General features: G+C 41.7%; 1 protein-coding gene and 1 long non-coding RNA gene across 7 annotated transcripts in view; one reads left to right on the top strand and one right to left on the bottom strand.

Moving 5' to 3' along the window:
• LOC143838245 (uncharacterized) overlaps positions 1-10,769 on the top strand; it is a 50,704-nt gene extending 39,935 nt beyond the window's left edge. The window contains exons 2-4 of the long non-coding RNA XR_013231311.1: positions 3,838-3,905; positions 9,370-9,447; positions 10,386-10,769. This is a non-coding gene — a long non-coding RNA (uncharacterized LOC143838245). The remainder of the gene's footprint in view (positions 1-3,837; positions 3,906-9,369; positions 9,448-10,385) is intronic.
• The window catches only part of ATF7IP (activating transcription factor 7 interacting protein), a 126,168-nt gene that overhangs the window by 54,689 nt on the left and 51,796 nt on the right, over positions 1-19,683 (bottom strand). For all 6 annotated transcript variants that reach the window (XM_077339273.1, XM_077339275.1, XM_077339276.1 and 3 more), the window contains 2 exons: positions 11,628-11,714; positions 1,118-1,263 (listed from right to left, as the gene is read on the bottom strand). In XM_077339273.1, coding sequence (XP_077195388.1) covers positions 1,118-1,263; positions 11,628-11,714 — 233 coding nt within the window. The remainder of the gene's footprint in view (positions 1-1,117; positions 1,264-11,627; positions 11,715-19,683) is intronic.

Below are 19,683 nucleotides of genomic sequence, written 5' to 3'. Positions count from 1 at the left end.
CTGGAAATGGTTCTGGAATGGGCAAGCGCCTCCAGACAGGCAAAACATGCATTCAGCTTCCCTGACATTTGCCTATCGAATTTTAGTAATACCTTCACCCCTTGGTCATCCGAGGGCCCCACTGCTTTCTTTGTCTGTTTTTTATTTACCTCACTCAAACTAGCCTTCCACTGCTTACAGGAATCCTTCTTACCTTTACTGCTTCCATAACTTTGTTAACCATGTACCTTTAACCATGCACTTCGTTTGTTAACCATGTACCTACCTCAAAGGCTGTGTGTTGTAGGGAGAGGAAAGGGAAGGCGATTGTAAGCCATTTGAGATAAAAGCGGCATACAAGAACCAATGCTTCTTCTTTTAAAATATCAATTTATACCTTTCCTAACCTGCAGTCAACATTCTATTTGGGTTTCCAGTATTGTAGATTTAAATAGTCTACAAGATTCCCAAAGGGACTTAAACCTTCCTATCAGTTTCTTCTTCACAAGCCCCATCGTTAAAGAGAAGCTGCTTCTCCTAAAGTTAAATGTGGTTGTATCTGAGTTTTTTGGCCAATCCCGATTTACATTAATGCTAAACTTAATACCATTATGATCAGTTTTCAGTATACAACTTTATATGCATAATTTGTGTTTTAAAAAGCTTTTATATTCTCTTCTACTTAAGAATTTTCCTACGTTTTACTAAGGAAATGAAAAGTTCTACACTAAACCCATACTTTGATCTATTCAATACTATACTATTACTTGATCTATTCTCTACTATTCAATGACCACAGATTAAAGGGGGCACACATAATTCAGATCATTTGAGTAAAGAAGCACTGTTAACTATCTAGAATCAAATACATGAAAATACATCCTGAGTGCAATACCAACATGGTTAACCAAAATTCCTGATCTCATATGTTAAAAGTTACTTTAACAAGCATGTTGGTTCAACTGTGCCTGTGCCTTACCGCAATAGCAAGGAATTTCGCTAATAAAGCAGGGGAAGACTGATTTCAGTTTCACCCTCATGTTTGATTTTGACAGCTGAGCCGACATGCTTTAACATAAAAATAATAACGCTTTACATTAAAGGCAAAATCTCCAACAGAAGAGGGGATAAACTCTACCTTTTCTAACTTCTGATTAACATCCCCTCTCGTTGTAATTTTTACTTCAAATTCTGCTTCATATTCTTCTCCAATGTATCGACGCCGTTTAGAATGGACAGTGTCCATATCCTCTGATTTGGAACGCTTCCTTCTTGATGCCTCACCTAGAAGCACATGGCATAATCTTAAAAATGCAGCACTTAGGAAGTCTTATTGACCAGGATATTCTTCTTGTTTTGAGGTATATATCTATTCAAGGAATACCAAAATTTTGTAGGGAGAACATTTTTTTCATTTAAATATTCATGAAAACTAAAAAAAAAGACAAACTTATCCCCCTTGCATTACTGTTTTACGTGTTTTTAATATGTATTTCTGTTTGTTTTTGTTTTTATGGTTTTTTTTACTGTTTGTTGTTTTGATGGCCCTCAATGGACAGAAAAATGGCACACACATTTTGTACATAAAAAAGAAATAAGTAGTAGAGTTCAAATAGTTGTCATAGTCAGATAAGGTAACGTAACATCTTCCTCAGGAAAGCCATGGCATTAAGTAAGCCAGACTGGTAGTTTCTTGCACTTTTATGAATCTTATTCTTCTTTATATATCAAAAGGATTATAACAAAGTGGACATGTTTGTTTCTCCCTTCTCTGTACATAAAGATACAAACAAACAAACATCTGAGTTGAACTACAGTAGCTATCTCCAAATAGTAATTTTTGAGCTTTCCTTCCACTGTAGAATACCTCATGTACCCTCTAGAAAATCAGAGTAACAGTTCAGAAAAAAGATCTGTTCCAGTTTTTTAAAAAGATTTTATTTAATAGGGCCTCTCTCCCCCCACTCTGTGTTTCTTAGGTGGTAGTTTTGTTTCTGGTGCTTCTTAATCAATGTTCTGTTTCTAGGACAATGTAAAACTTGGTAACATGCTGAGGTAATGGGAAGATAAGGTAGCTCAGGATTTGTTTTTTAATTACTCAAAAATAGCTCTTATTAAAGAAAAGACTGGTGAGCCCTGAACTACAGGGAACAGTGCAGTTACCTTCCCTCTGCTTGAGGCAAGGAGGAGAGCCTGGCAACAAATGGGTACTCTTCCCTATCACCCTCAGAGGAAGAAAAGTTCCTACCCCTTCAAAGGTTAGAGACTTCTATAACAATCAAATAAAAATGGTGTGTTCAAGGTAGCAATTAGGGAGCAAGAAACTAGAGAAATGAGATGAACAGCCTCCCCCCTCCCCAAACTGTCTACTAAGCCAGACCTAGTTCTCCATCACCCTGAAGGAGGAACAAGCCACACCACCGCCAAATCATTGTGGATGACCCACAAGGTCCACTGACAGTGCACTCAGTTCTGATACTCTCCATACCAATGTTACTGACAGAAAGAAAATAATCATCAGCAGTAGGACCTTCAGTGACAGCTCCCTGGGTAGCTGAAATAGAGCCTCAGTCAGTACCTCCATGATAACATGCAACCACCAGGATGGCAAGCGACAAACCACTAGTGGCCTAGTGAGTGCTGCATCCTTTAGAAAACTTTTATCTGAAGGATGCTGAGAAGGTGAACCCCTGACTGCTATAAGAGTGGAGGCTAAAGCCTCCACCTATCTCCAGAGTATATTCAGACTGAACCCCTGAGACAGACCATTCTGAAAGAACAGGATCTGCAGAAGACTGTTCCCACAGAAGAAGTTACTTCTTCCAGCCCCATCAGATTTAGACCTTCCAGAAACAATTGTTCAGTATGCAGCAAACACTGTCAGGAAAACGTAGGCCAGAATACCTCATTTGACACAATATCCAAATGGTTCAATGAAGTCATTCTAGGTCAGGGAGAACAATGGGCCCCTAAGTCAGCATCTTGGCCACAGCAGCTAAGTCAACAGCATCACAAGGTCTGAAAACAATGTTTTGACATTTAGTGCAAAGTCATGCATATCATGTCTTCCTCCTTCCGTTGGAGTTTACAGAGCATTTTTAAAATAGGAGCAAGACTAGGGGGAAGACATACAAAAGATCCCATGGTAATAGGTTCACTGTGGCATCCAGCATCTCTGTCTCCAGCCATTCTAACTGTGAGAAGAATTGTATTATCACTGCATTTCCTTGTGTCAGAAAAAATCTGTATAGGGACAGCAGAAGCAGAGGGAAATCTCCGAAAGCAGCTCTTGATAGAAGGACCACTCTCCTGGGTCCAACTAATAATTCCGAGTCAGTCTCACCTAAATACAAAGGCAGCTGCTGATGTGTTCTGCTCTCTGGATGACAAATGTCTCTGTTCATACAATCAAACAGGGTGTCTCTACCTGCAGACTCCAGAATTCCCGCTGCCCTCTGGAAAGTCAGAGGATTTTCATGCAGACACAAATGTGCAGACTCTGAACCACATGGGTTAACTGGACCAAGGCTAGGTAGATGACCTGTGGCTCCAGCAGAATGACAATGCATGTGGCTTCCACCCAGGGCCAGACTCTCAGATGTGGTCCACAGCCCTAAAATCTAGTGCCACTGAACAGCTGAAGATCCATAGCTGGATGAAAGTATTTACTGACTGTCCATTAGATCAGGTCCTGTAGGAGATGTTGTGGGAGGACCACCTTGAGATATTTCCCATAGGGCTCTAGCCTCTGCCAATGAAGAAGCATCTAATGCAGGACTTGAGAATGTGCCTTTGTCCACAGAACAACGTCAATAGCTGCAGTCATGAATCTTCAAAATATTTCTGATTACTTTGCAGAGATACTGAAGAATCTGTGATGGAACCAGATGACTCTTTTGACTGATGAAGAATCTATACTTAGAGAGGTATATATCCTGAGACCTTTTGGTATAAGCTGGGGACCTGATGAGTAAGTTGCTGAGACAGAGTGGATGCTTCTGACCCAAAGAGTCATTACCAGAGAGACCATCCGCTTGGTAAAGACTCTGGGTGTCAACAAAGTCCACAAAAGCAAGTTCTAAAGTAGAAGTGCCTCTGCCCACATGTGTGAATCAAAAGAATCACCTATAACGTGGATTGATGGGAACTTCAAGATAAGTGTCATTGAGACCATTCAGGCCATCAAGTTTCCCAGCAGTAGTGCTTTGGCTACTGTCCCTGGTGCTTTCACCTTAAACTTTCAATATTGCACAGAGTGGTTGAAAAATTTGAGGTCCAGACTGGTTCTTCAATTATTGATCTTCTATGGTGCAAAAAAAATAGACTAGACATTGGAGGACATTTGCTGAGATGATATGTACTCTATTGCACCAATATCCAGGGGGGTAGATCACTGCATCCAAGATTTGCTACCTCCTGACTAGAAGTGTAAAACTGGAGCCATAAGAAACCTATTAGGAAGAGTGGAAGAGAAAATTCTGATGAACAGTGTCCTTTACCCAAAAGTCTAAGGGAAAGCTCTACTGGCCATAGTCACTAGTCTTCCTGAACCCAATGGACCTATTGGCCATAGTCACTAGTCTCCCTGAACCCAATGGACCTAATTACTTACAGTGGTACTTATTTCAGGTTAATCTCTTGGACTTGTCTTGAAACCCAGGTAGGGCCAAGAAGAGGCAAAATGACTGCAGCTGGCACTTGTCTTCCAGTTTCCTTCTCCTTTATAAAGATATTTTTCAAACGTTCCCACAAAGGACTAAGATATCAGGTATGACTATGAGACGGAATCATCCAGCCATGTTTCAGCTACAGATTCTAAAAGGCCACGTCAAACCTGGAAACATCTTTCAGTAAAAACTGTAGACTTGGGTTTAGCACAACCTCTTCATTATATATCTTAAGGAAGAGAGGATCAGCCCTCAATGTAGTCAACTCACTGATCTATGAGGTTGAGGTGATAGCCACCAAAAAGATCACTTTTGTGGACAATGATGGTAGTGACTGTGAAGTTAATGGTTCAAATGGTTTTCAGCTTAACTGAGAGAATACTAGAGACAGTGACCATTGGGGAACTATTCTGGGTTGTAGCAGGTATAAATTAAGTAAACTCTTATGGAACCAATGGGAGATCCTATGGAAAAAAACAGAAGAATCCTTCACTCAGTCATGGTAGACAGATACCACTACCAGATGGGCCATAACTGAGGAGCTATTCCTGCCATACTGGGCAGGAGAATGGAATTAAATTCCTAGACATGGCTTGCAAGGAATTTGCTTTTATCTCTTAGAATTATCAATAATTTCTTAAACTGGGTCCATATCCCCCTTACTGCCTTACTCCCTTTACAGAAAACTGGACTAGTGGATGGATTCATATTCATATATTCCCTTCTTGCCGGCTCGCACAACTTCAGAAGCCAGATTTGGCAAGTCTAAAAGAGTGCTACCAGTATACAATTTGTCTGCTCAGATCTTGCTAAGCACCCTCCCGATCTGAGGGAACTGCAGGAATGCATAACAGAATATCTGCTCAAGAATTCTGAAATACATTCCTTATAGAACAGGGATTACTGTCCACCATGGAACAGAATTCTGGGGCCTTCACCACTACCTGTGTCATTAGCAGGTCACTCCATAGGGTACCTCAAAGGTCAAAGATTAGTCATAGAGATTGGTCCTTCGTGGACCATTTGTGATGAGAAAAGGGAAGCCTATTGAGCATACCTGAATTCAAACTGAGATACCCCATTAAATGAATGGCCTTTAGAGACGTATGATGAGAAACTGCTACATTCCAGGTGATTGCCTCTGACCATAAAGCCAGGGAATAGTATCCCCATGTTTGTTCCTCTAAAACATGGTGGTTGTATTGTCTGTCTCTATCAACACCCTTTTGTGCTGTTAAATATCGGGGAAAGAGGACAGTAACTAACAGATAGCACACAGTTCAAGAATATTAATGTGCAACCTCCTCTGTAATGTAGATTATTTTCCCTGGGCAAAAAATCCCTTAACATGCATCTCCATCCTTGAAAGGAAATATCAGTGATTGCTGTAACCTGAGCTATGCAGAAACCAAATGGCATCCCTGTAAAAAAGGAGTGTGTCTTCCTTGCACCTCAGGACATATGTGGGAACTGAAAAACAACGTTGCTGTGAATGAGTAACAGGATCATATGAAACAGTTTCAAAGTGGATGCATTTTTAGTCTGGCTTGCTGAGTAATAGCAGTTGTAGACACCATAAGGCCTAACAATTTTTCAATAAACAAGGCGGAACGCTTCTGCAAAGTGCTGTTCAACAGGAGTTTAAGAGTGGCTCCTCTACGTATTGGTAGAAGGACCTTTGCCTCTATGGAATTCAGAACCACACCAATAAGTTGAGCAACCTGTGCTGCCTCTAGATATCTCCCAGTACACAACCAAGTCAAGATGCTGGCAATGTGCAGAGCATCAAATCCATTTGAGGCATTAGCTTATCCCTGGACAATGCTGTGATAAGCCATTCCCTCAAGTATGGAAAAATGGCTTAATCTCAGGTAGGTTGTTATCACTGCCCTGAACTGTAGTGAAAATACTTGTGTACAAAGACAATTAACAAACTTCTTAAAATTGGTTTAGCACCTGATCATCTATTAGAAATGGGACTTAAGCAAGCAAACCAACTGGTTTATCAACAACTTATGGATATTGAGCTGCAAAATGAGATGGCCCTCCTCCCAAGCCCATATAGGTTATTAAAGTCCTGGGGGGGGGGATTTTCTACTGCACCATATCTAACACATATTACCCTTTCTAAATTTCGATGGGCTTTTTCAAGAGCTCGGTTCAATATATTCCCATCAGCACTGCTTAGTGGAAGACTGCAGCGTGTACCTATAGAGGACTGACTATGCCCTTGCAATTCAGGTGCAATTGAGTCGACTGCCCACATTCTATTGTATTGTGACTTTTATAGGGATGCTAGAAGCCATTTAATTTTGCGCTTGCTATCTAGGCTCTCTGGATTTATGGATGGTTATCTAATTAACATCATACTTGCAGATAATTCTATTTCTTGCACAGTGGTGAAGTTCTGCTACATTGCCTGCAGAGTGAGGAAATCCTTGGTTACTGTTGATGCCGAGTGACTTGGCTGTTAAAATGCTGTAATAATGTATGCGGTTTTTGTTTATACTTTGATGCTGGTCAATGACCGTAAATAAAATTAATTGTAATTTTGATGCCCTGTAAATGGACATAAGTCTAAGACCACAAACCACATGTTTATTCTGAGAAAATCAATAATTACCAATGTGAACATATGAAACTTGGTTAACAATATTTACTTATTTAACCTGCAAAGATCAAGGAAGGGCCTAGTGTCACCATCTTTTTAAAAATCTACAAGAAATCCCATTGTGTGGACACCTGCAGGGGTAGTTTCAACTGCTCCTTTACATGTAACTCCATTTACTTCCCTTCAAAAAAAGGGAATTCAACAAAATGCGAGGAAGGCTTACGTGGTGGTATGCTCTTAAATTCCAAAGAATACCCTTTTACACAATGGACATGCTTCATGAATTCGCATTCTTGTAGCACGAGAACTTGTCCCTAAAATTCAGAGGACACAGTTCAAGCAAAGTCTGTAGTCAAGATGACTGCTTCTGAGGGGACTGGTGCATTTTCTTGGATGAGTGTGGTTGAGCCCCTGCTTTAAGCCTAGTTGATCCTGTTCTTGTGAATGATGACTGGTATGGCTTTGAAGGGGAGTTGTTCTCAGCCATGAATGATGGCAAAGCACTATGGCAGACGCCACTGACCTAAAAGAAGAGTGAGCAGTAGGGCAGTAAGCATTACTCTCTTGCTTCAACAGATGTATGGCCTCTCTCTGGATCGTTTGCAAGAATCCTTTTGTTCCCTGTAATATATTTTGTAAAATTTCCAGGTATGGGGACAGTTTCTCCCAAAGAAACAGCTGATACTCTTTCGTTGTTGCCTGATAATTGATAATCCATAGGTTGAGGGCTGCAGAAGAATATAATTTCCTACCTTGTCTGCTGTTCTTGTCTGTGGGAGTAGAGTGATATCATTGACACTGTGTGGATTGCATCTCTGCAGTGATCATTTAAAAGTTGGGAAGTGATTAAATAAGAAATTTCACTGAACCTTTATACAGGTTTTTAATCTTTCTTGATATCGAGACACAGAAGAGGGTTTCTATGACATTGAATTAGTAAACTCAAAGAGTCCTTCTGAGTGAGGTAATGCCACTATATTTGATGAGTCAGAATATGTGACTCCAGAATTTGTCCTTTGGCCTGTTGTCCATGGTGGTCACATCTGTTTCAAGTGATGGAGCCATCTGTTTGCTTAGCATATGATATGATATCTTCATTGGGTGAGATTGGCACTAGGACTCCCATCCTCTCATTGGGGGTGGTGTCTGCGTGTTTCTTGAAACTATGAGTGGGACCAATAGCATCCTCCCCTTCACTCTCTGATTAAACAGTTACTTGAAGAAAGCCTTAAGATGTGAGGCCAGGCTGTGTTGGACCTGAAGAAGAATGTCGAGCCTTGATAGTACATGACACCAGGTACTATTCTGGGCCCATAAAATTCCCCTCCACTCATGGATATAAGGTGGAGACATCTAGTTCGGCTGCCAAGGCATAGATAGAAATGGCTGGAGCCATGAAATCAGAACCATCAGATCTGAGTGTTGCACTGACTTGGGCTCTTCAGAAGTTGCCAGAACTCCATCTCTGGCTCAGAAAGGGACCCATCCAGGGATTGGGAATACAAAGGTGCTTATAGAGGGATCAGTATTACCTCCTGTTGTTAAGGGATGGAAAGTGGTCAACATTCCATGTTTTTTGGAGACAGACTCTGACCTTCCTTGGTCTTGGTTCTCAATTTTTTTCCAGCAGTTCCAAGGAGTTGCTGAGAACCATACAATGAGTCAGCAAATTGGCAATCATGAGGGCTGTCTAAGGGCCTCTGACCCTGGAACTGATAGAACAAAGAAAACCCAATGCCAGTCGCAAATGGTGCTCCAAACTGCTTGACCTTTCAGCATATGAGAGTACCTTTTCTCAAAGGAAGCTTTTCATCTCAATGCCCTGTTGCTTCCTGCCTTAGGAGTGAATTTCAGGCATATTTTACTGGCAGCCACTTTATGATACTCTCCATAGAAAATTATGCACAGATCATGCTCTTCTGTATGTGACACTTTGTGTCACATTCGGCTCACTTTTGAAACTGACATTGTCAGTCATGGCCTGAGTAAAGTGAATACTGCAGGGGACTAAGGACAGAGAGGAGTGCAGGACCTAGCAATAACAGCTGCTGCTTCACACATAGTGGATTAATGTATACTTTTTTCTACTCCTTCCTCTCTCTTTTTTAAAAGTGTTGCACAGGTGAGGATAGAGAGCACTGAATGGAAGATGAGAATCACCTCTGGAGATAGAAAACACTTCAAACAATAGTAAGCACAACTGGCCAAATAAGAGAATATGGCAATTACTCTGTGATGGGGGCACCCCCTCAGGTTCATCAAAGCTAGAAACGTCTGTCTGCAACTGGCCTGCACATCCATAGAAGTGAGAAATTGAACTGCCCCTTCCTGGGTTTCTGCCTACCAGATATAGGAACAACAAAAACAGAACCTCCGAAAATGATTGTAGACGTTAGGTTTATATGGGAGAAGGAACTCCTTCAGGTATGCAGGCACCAAGGTCAATACCTCAGTACCAGTCCTCTGAATTGAGCACAGATAAATTAAATGTCATTTTGTCTATTTATGAACCTGCTCCAGCCATACCTACAAATTAAAAGGCACCTGGGAGTATTCTGGATCTACCACATACTCTGGTGGCCAGCTGGGACTGCCACTGCCCTGCCACCACTTCTCCTAGTGGCTGAGGAATGTCAAAGTAGAATCATAGAGTTGGAAAGGAACTCCAGGGTCATGTAGTCCAACCCCCTGCACAATGCAGGAACTCACAACTAGGGTTGTCTGCGGCGGCATCCAAATCAGCCGTTCCAGGCTGATACAGTCAGCGCCGTGCCGCAAGGGGGAGGGGAGGCACGCGCACGGTGTGTAACTCGGCACATATATGCAGGCGCAGAGCTAGTTTTATTTATTACTAGTTTATTTATTAGTATTATTATTAGTTGTGAGTTCATGCCTACCCACACTGACCCGAATTTCATCCCCAAGTGATCCCCCCTCAAAAAATCTCCAGAATCCAGCCTACAATTCACAATTCACCTACCATCCTACAGTGACGATCAGCAAGTAGTTGGCTGAAGAGATTTGCCTATGCTATGCTGTTCTTTAGAAGGCAAGGAAAGCCCACTCCAAATTGTGTCTCTTCTTCACCAATGAATGCTGATACTGATGACCCAAACTTCCCTCCCTAGGAGCACAACCCAAATCAAACAACTGGCAGTGCAGCTGGGCAGGGCTATGTACCTAAAGGAAGTTGGCGTTAATCTCCTCCCAACCAAGAAGAGCTTGTTGCATCAGAGCTCTGGGCAGAGGCAGCTGAGATATAGCTGCAGCTGCTGCAGAAGCTGAAAACCACAAAATAAGAAGAAGGGAGGATAGACAGGCAACAAGAAGAGAGTTGTGCACCAAAAGGGAAAGGAGGTTGCCACATGTTCCAAGATGCTACAAGCTTAGAGAAACCTGAACTTGTGACCCCCTGGAAAAAGGCAGGAAAAAAATGCAGAAGAGACAGATACTCCCCACTCAGTGGAAATGGAAAAAATAGGCAGTTTCCTGCCTCAATGAATGATGGGGGAAAGTACCCATTCATTGCCAGGATGGCCTCCTAATTTATCCATCATATTTTCTACCTTATTAGGTATGCTTTATCTCCAAATATAACATTAATATTATTGCCTAGAATGCAGAAGGGGGAGGAACAAATAGCAATAATAGCTTACATTCTATGTAGTAATGTATAGGGAATAGATTTAAAAAACTATTAATTTCTCCAGTCTCATGCACACACAGTATGACAGTGTTGTAGGGAAGTAACCTTTCTGCTACTATATCTTGTGAAAAGTTTTCCATTTCTAAAAAGGTACTGTTTAATAAAAGTAATTAGTTCAATGTTAAATGCAATACCAGTCAAACAGAACAGCTATTAAATTCTTTCATTCAAATACAGGACTAGGATAATCAGCCATGAAATTTGTTTGGGTGATTTTGCATCAATTACTAGCTCTTGGACTGACCTACCTCTGTTAAGAGGATAAAGTGGGTATATGGCAACTATGAGCATTTCTCTGAGCTTCTTTGGAAGGCAAACATTTTACCAAAAATGATTAACCTTTGGCTATTGAAAAACACTGTGATTTTTATATAGCATATAAGAACTAACATGGCATACCTGTTTTGTTTACTACAGATAAGTAAAATAAAGATGATGAAACAGACCACAGTCATTTTATGGCTGTGGTAAAATTTCCAAAATAACCTAATCCCTACAAAAGAGATTGTGGGAATTAGCAAGGTATCTTTGTATCTTCTTAAACAATATTCTAGTAAAATATTGTATTACAGTACAAAATTTGAAATAATAGACAATAGACAACAACAATAGAAATACTTAGGTATCACCGGAAGAAACATTCTGTCTTTTCTGCCATACATACTTCTTTCTGGAGGTCTCTCTTCCTCCTTCTCTTGCTCTTTTTCTTCTGCTTTGTCCAGTTCTTTTTCTTTTCCCCCCTCTCTGCTTTCTGTGAGAAAGATCACAGGTTGAGTATATGAAATCATATTATGTACAAAAAGAAAAACTTAAGAATTTTCATTTTAATTTCAAAAGTAATGTTCTCTCTACATTACATTATTCAGACAGACACGTTGCTACAGAGTTTCACAATTGATTATGTCACTATATTCCACTATAAAGACCCTGAAGTCCTCAGACAATACAAGTCCTTAAGGGGACCTATAAAACATAAGGGTACAAAGTATCACAACGGAAACTTTATCCACAAAACTTTCTCCTGTAGCTCAAAGAACTTTCCCTGGCATTCACAGAATTCCCAAGGACACCGCAGGGGAGAACATGGTATTAAGCATTAGCAGGAGGGAACCACCGAAAATCACTGTCTTTCACCAGTGGACAAAATAGATTGTCCAGAGCCATTCGTTGTCATCATTTCACAGTTTCCCTAGTTTAGGGGAACTCTTTTGGAGCCACTTTTATTCAGATATTTTTCAACCTACTGAAAGTCGGCCTTCAAGTCACATTTGTTCATGTTTGAAATGTTTTCCGTGTATTTACTGGTTATTCCCACTTGTCACACACCTTCTCTGACTGGACCATGACTATGGAAAACCCTACTCTCTCTTTCCAGTGTTTCAGTAATGAGAACATTTTATCTCATGTCAGCAAATCTTCAAGTATTTATTTTACAAACTCATCATCAGAGTGCAATATATTTATATATAGAAACATAGAGTTGGAAGGGGCCATACAGGCCATCTAGTCCAACCCCCTGCTCAACGCAGGATCAGCCCTAAGCATCCTATAGCAATCTCTACAAGGCAGCATAGGAGTGATCATTGTTTTCCTTGTGTGCTTGCACAAACTGGTATCCTTTTATTTTGCAACTCTTATTGTTTTTGCTGAGTCTATTTTTTTTTTTTTAGATTTAGTTTATTAGTTGGCCATTGGCCATTTCCAGCAAATTGGCTGTACAGTACAGAAGTCAGTTGAAATTAAGACATCAAACTGATAAAATCACAAGGAGTAATAAAAGTAATAAAAGGTTACACAGATAAAAGGGAACCATAATGATTAGGGTTTTAATCCTAATTGCTGAGTCTATTTGCTTCCTTGTATTAGGAGGAGGAGGAGTTGGTTCTTATATGACATTTTCTCTACCAGAAGAAGTCTCAAAGTAGCTTACAATCACCTCCCCTTTCCTCTCCCCACAACAGACACCCTGTGAGGTGGATGAGGCTGAAAGGCCCTTGATATTATTGCTCGGTCAGAACAGCTTTATCAGTGCTGCAGCGAGCCCAAGGTCACCGAGCTGGCTGTATGGGGGGGGGGGGGGGGCGTGGAATCAAATCTGGCTCGCTAGATGAGAAGGCCGCACTCCTAACCACTACACCAAACTGGCTGTATACAGCATTGCCCTGTCCAGGTAACTCAGCCTTCACTCTCTGCCTTTGGGCTTGGCTCTCTTGATATGTCCCAAAATCTCCCGCCCTTTCCCATGGAAAGCAGAAAGTCTTTTCCTTGCATAAGCTAGTCTGAGGTTTTGTGAAGTTTTTTTTAAGTCTTAGGGTTTTTAAAAAACAAACAAACAAACAATAACAAACATACCCTGACAGCAATATAGCTCTGTAAGGTGTGCCTGTACCTTTATACCTAGCATCCCCCTTTCCTGTTTTTATGCTTTATGAGAATTTGATTTTTTAAACAGATTTTTTTAAAGTTTAGTAGCTGTTGTATTTGTTGTAGTAGGTTGCCAACTTCGGGTACTGTTGTTCTGCTCTGGTTTGCTGGCCCTCTTTTGCACTTACAGATCTAGTTTACTGTTTTTCTTTGAAATAAATATTCAAAAACATTTAAGCTACTGATGCCTCAATTAATGTAAATTTACCAGTAGCTGCTGTATTTCCAACCCTCGGCTTACATGCAAGTCAATAAATTTGCCCAGATTTTGTGGTGAAATTAGGTGCTTCAGCTTATATGTGTGTCGGCTTATATGCAAGTATATACTGTATATTATCTCCTCCCTCTAACTGGGGTGGAGGGTGGAGGAGAAAACTAGAAAAAAGGAAAGAAGGACTTTAAACAAAAACATGCCTTCTACCTCATACATAGATAAAGGAAAATGAAATTAAAGTACCAAGAGAGAATGCTCCAAAGGAAAAAATGATTAATAAAATAGAGCAACACAGAAAACTAACTACCATTAGTAAAATTTGTGAGGAAGGTACCCTGGCCGAGACATATTTGTAATTACTCCCCATTCCCCAAAGTGGAAGATGAAATATACATTAACTACTTAGGTGGTGGATTGAAAAGGATGGGCTTCCTACCAACAGTATCTATACCCAGTAAAAACCTAATGCATAGCATGCTAGGAACTATTTGGAGCTTCTCATTTGGTAATGCTGATTATCTCAGTGGGACACAAAATATGGGATACTTTTTAAAATTCTGTGTACTAATTATAATCCAAAAATATTCAGGCTATGCACAAGAGAGGGATGACAGCACTGCCCTGGCAGCATGGCTGAAGGATAAATATTATTTATTACCCATATATATAGTTACTATAGAACACAAATGGGATGTTTACACATAAACCTGCATGTACTAAATGAATGGTTCCCAAAGTGGGCGGTATGCCCCCCTGGGAACAGTAAAAGGATCCAGAGGGAGGGTGAAGAATTTTGGGGTAATAAGGGGGCAGCTGTCTCTCTTTCTGCTGCCACTGTGTTTTCCTAGTGAGAGACATTCCAGGATGGCTAGTCATGGCCTGCCTCTAGGCAGTCGTGACACTGGACTTTCTTGGTGGTCACCCATCTCATTGTGGACCAGGGCCAACTGTGCTTAACTTCCTGCAGAAAATGACAGTTTCAGAAGGTGGGCTGGATGGGATCATATTCCTGCTGAGCTCCTTCCCTTCCTCAGACCCTGTCCTTCGCAGGCTCCACCCCAGACCTCCAGGATTTTTTTAACCCAGGATTGGCAACTCTTCCCCAAAAGTCTTATTTTGGGAGGCTGGAAAAGCCTTCTCCTGCTTGCTCCTAGCCATGGGATTTTCCATTGTTTGCTTCTCCCTCTGTACTGGTCTGTCTTTCTCCCCAATGAGGACCCAAAGTGGCTTTTTGTTGTTGTTGTTAGGTGCGAAGTTGTGTCCGACCCATCGCGACCCCATGGACAATGATCCTCCAGGCCTTCCTGTCCTCTACCATTCCCCGGAGTTCATTTAAATTTGCACCTACTGCTTCAGTGACTCCATCCAGCCACCTCATTCTCTGTTGTCCTCTTCTTCTTTTGCCCTCAATCGCTCCCAGCATTAGGCTCTTCTCCAGGGAGTCCTTCCTTCTCATGAGGTGGCCAAAGTATTTGAGTTTCATCTTCAGGATCTGGCCTTCTAAGGAGCAGTCAGGGCTGATCTCCTCTAGGACTGACCGGTTTGTTCGCCTTGCAGTCCAAGGGACTCGTAAGAGTCTTCTCCAGCACCAGAGTTCAAAAGCCTCAATTCTTTGACGCTCAGCCTTCCTTATGGTCCAACTTTCACAGCCATACATTGCAACTGGGAATACAAGTGGCTTTTACAAATAACTTATATTTTTTTCCAGTCTAAAATATGGCCACTGTCCAACAATCAAAAAAGAAGTGTAAACAATATAGTTTTTTTTAATTTGTGGTAGACATAACACCAGAAAAAGAGGTGTGTTTTCATTGGGGAGGGGCACTAGGGATGTGTCCTGGAAGCCCAGGGGGAAGCAGCCTGAAAAAGTTTGTGAACCACTGTACTAAACGTTTTGGATACCATCCAGAAAAAAGATTGCCAGTCAACCACCTCTGCACCACATTAAGGTTGAGGACTCTGATGTTGATATTTCATGTGTTAGAAGGATTTTATGATAACAGAAGATACATCATTCAATGCTGTCTAAGGATTGCATGATACAGTGTGAAAATCTGTTGGCTGGTTCAACAGTGTAGATCTTTCCTCAGGCTGTAAGAATCTTAGGAGATGTTTGAAGGTTGAATTCCAATACTCTTCTGTAGAAACTCCCTTGCCTGAGCTTTTGCGTTAAACTAGATAAAATATCCGCAAGCAACGGATAGATATTACAGGATCCTTCCTTTGTGAGCTCGAGAATGCTTCTTGTTAATTGGCTGAAATTTGTACTGGCAAATCAAGGTAAGTGCTTAAAAGAATGACTCCTCCTAGTCCAGTGGTTCTCCACCTGGGGGTCGGGAACCCTTTGGGGGTCGAACCATCCTTTCACGGGGGGGGGGGGGGAGGTGCCGCCACTGTTGCCGCTCCTCCTGCAGGCAGAAAAGAGCAAAATCGGCATGGTGGGACAAGAGGCAGAATTGAACTGAGAAATCCTGGGGGGGGGACGGGGACAATTTATATACAATCATGAGCAATGGCTCTTCATGCCGTTGGTCAGTTTCAGTTTCATTTCTGTGAAAGAACATTTGCATACTTTTATGGTTGGGGGTCACGACAGCATGAGAAACTGTATTAAAGGGTTGTGGCATTAGGAAGGTTGAAAACCATTGTTCTAGTCCTTTCCTTAGTCAGAAGAACACTGAATGGGATAGCTGTGCTTTTCTGGGTATTTGCTAATACCACCGAAGCATTCATAATTTTTTAGGAAGTACGCTACCACTGTCAGTAAGGATTCTATCTTTTTGGTCAGATACCCTTTGTATAACACAACTGGCTTGGCTTGCAAGTTACTTCTGTTAGGTACTATAGACCGTACTTCCCTATATGAAGTGAAATCTTAAGGTCAACAACCAGATAGGTTTCATGGTGTTAAGGTCCCTCTCACTAGTCTGGATCCAGCATTTGAAAGATTTAGCCTAGAATTTCATGGCTGACACAGCCATCACAGAACTCTCAACATCCTGATTACAGATAGCTATAATAGAAAATGCTCTGAATGTTTCCTACAAAAGACTGGAATTAAGTTTACTGGAGTTTGCAGTGTAATCCATTTTTTGTAGATGGCTCATTATCTAATAGCTTGGACCTCATAGTCTGCCACTTCCACAGTCAAGCTGATCAAACCTTTAGATATACTCTGCTGAACTTGTCTCACAATGTTCACTTATATGATTACTCACAGGCACCCTCTTATCTACCAGGAATCCACAGATAAGAAAGCAGCAGGAATGATACTGTGAAGACTCAAGAGTTGACTCAAAACTTAAGACAAATCTACCTAAATCCATCAAAGAACACAGCTAGAGTACTGGTGATGACAAATAAGACATTGTTTTCTGCCATCATTGTGTCCAATATCATTCAACTGTGCTCTTCTCAGCAGAGAATTTACTCAGCCTATCTTTTCCTATGCAGAAAACATTACTGACTTGCTGTGCCTGCTATAAACTTTATGGATGAAATTGATTATTTATATCATCCAAATTGGATTTTACTGGTGTTGGGTTTAGTTTCTGTTAACAGAATATAAAGACAAGATTCCTAACAAAGTGTAGGTGACTAGCCGCTTGTATGATCTTTTCTATGTATGCGATTGCCATCTATCCATGTGTAACTAGTACCAACAATTTAGGAACTATGAACTCTGCTCTTTGGGAGAGGCACATGGTATTAAGTTTTAGAACAGGGAAAATAAAAAAATTGTGCAACTGGCGCACAAGGTCTTGAATGAATATTCTCCTTCTATGAGGCATAAACTTGAAGTATTCTTCCAGGCTTTTCCAACAGTTGCCCAATCCAACGAACCAATCTTACTGTAGGTGCATTGTACATTTTTCCTGGTAGCTTTTAGGAAAGCCTATGGAGCAGTGCTCTTCAACAGGATAATTTGATGTTTACTGTGAACTGGATTTTTATCCCTTTCTCATGTTAAATTTTTATAATAATGTTTTGGCAATATTTCGTACATTGAGAATTTATTGTTTGAAAGCTACCTTGAACTTTATGAAGAGCTATTAGGCAATTATTATGAAACTAGGAAATAAGCCTGCTGCAGGCTTAATGCAGCGGGCGCTGGCTGGGGTGGCGAGGCGCACTGGGGCTGGGGCGGCTCTGGCTGGGCGGCGCGGTCCGGCGGCACGGCCTACCTCATGTTGCTGGAGCCTGGGTGTGGGGGGCTGGGTTGGCGGTGGAGGGTGGGAGGGCGGGCGGGGCGCATGGCCGTGAGGCAGGGTCCGGTGCCAGAGCTGCGGCAGCAGCAGGTGGGGTGGCAGCGCGGTGGCGTTGGTGCAGCGTAGGGACAGGCGGCGTGGAGGTTGTGGGCGGGCCGCAGCAGCTTGCGGCAGCAGGGCGCGGCAGGAGGCAGCGGCCGTCCGGGCCGCATCGGATCAACGAAATGGCGGTGAGCGGCGGCAGGTAGGGAAGCTGGAAGGGGGGCGGTTTGCGAGTGAAGGCGCTTAGCGCCTGCCGATTGGACCCTCCAAGTGTCAGTCCGGAGGAAGGGGCCTATGGGCCCACCCTCGGACAGGGCCCACCCTCGGAGCCCTTAACCGATTATTTAATCCGCTCTGCTAGGAGCGGGTTAAAGATAGATCACATTTAATATTGCTAAAACAGGTTTCCTTGGGAAAAGACTACACATTTGCATAGTCTATATTTTACATTTTTGACAAAATGACTGTTCTGCCTGAGATACTTCTGGGAGCTGATTTTCTAGAACTCTTTCTATCAGATTGGGCAATGAAATTATGTCAATTTTATCTGCAGCAATAGACTAGCAGCCTTAAAAGAGATATAGAAAGATAGCAATTCTCTTAAGTCTCCTAAATAACACTATTTTATACACATGACCATCATATTTCTAGGTCATCTAGAATGTTTCAGAGCTATGCACTTCAGCTCCTGTGAAATATTTCACGGCTGTTTTGTGGTGTTCCTCAGAACTCAATCATGTCACCACTAATATTTGATATTTGCATAAAGTCATTGATTAAGATTGGCTGGAGTCATAGGATGTGGAGTCATCAGTATTCTCAGATCTATTTTTCTAATGCCTGCCAATTGTGAAACAACTGTCTCCACTACAAAGAAGTTATTTCTTCATAGTCTCCGATGAGCTTTGAATTTGTGCAGAACTATTTTGGAAGCTTTGAGCTACAAAACAGCAATGAAAATCCTATGAGTCTGGATACTACAGTGTCTATGGGGTGAAGCTGTGCCTTTCCTGCTTGCTTTTCATTCACTGAAGCATACGCATCAGGAACTTCTCCAGAGTTTCTCTCAGAGCTACTTTGACAAGTTGTTTTCCAAAGCTTCTTGCAATACTGGGGAGATCTTCTTGAGGCTCCTTCTCACAATCTTTGCCTCACAGCAGGGCTAGATTCATCCACATGTGCACAGTTTTCCATATTAGAGTACCGACTTCACCAATTGTTTGTCATCCTCATTTCTCAAGGTTCATCCAGCTTCCATATCAGCTTCCCAATCCTCAGTCAAATGCCACTCCATCTTTTCTCAACCAATGGTTAAAGAGTTTATTTGAGACAATGTTAAGTTTTATACTCTAATGCTATCTCAAGTACCTGCATGGAACACCTAGACTGTTCTCACCTAACCTCATGGCTCTGCCCTTTGAACCAATGGCAACTTGTAAACTTAAAGTTACATCACTGATGACAGAACCTGACTATTAACTTTACAACCTTGTCATGAGGAAAGCACCCATCCATCTATCAATTTCAGAAATGTAATAATTGTGCTGTTACTTAGACAGAATATCAGCCCAATGCTGTGGAAATGCCAAACTATAGAAATCTGCTACCAGTGGGCATGTAAAACTGCCTTCCCATGTTAAAGCATATCTCAGAAGAGCAATGGTTACCACCACTGGAGAGATACCATTGCCTGAACTGTATCATGATGCAGCCTAAGCTCAGCTGTTTATCAAACATAATGTCCTGGGCACCAGGACACATCAGGAGGCTTCCTTCAGTTGAATCATCCTACACTCTCTCTTCTCATGAATGCTTCTGCATACATCTCCAGG

The sequence above is a fragment of the Paroedura picta genome, chromosome 5 (genome assembly GCF_049243985.1).
Source record: "Paroedura picta isolate Pp20150507F chromosome 5, Ppicta_v3.0, whole genome shotgun sequence".
Taxonomy (NCBI): domain Eukaryota; kingdom Metazoa; phylum Chordata; class Lepidosauria; order Squamata; family Gekkonidae; genus Paroedura; species Paroedura picta.
Note: the sequence above shows the minus strand (reverse complement) of the source record. Positions and strands in the feature narration are given on the sequence as shown.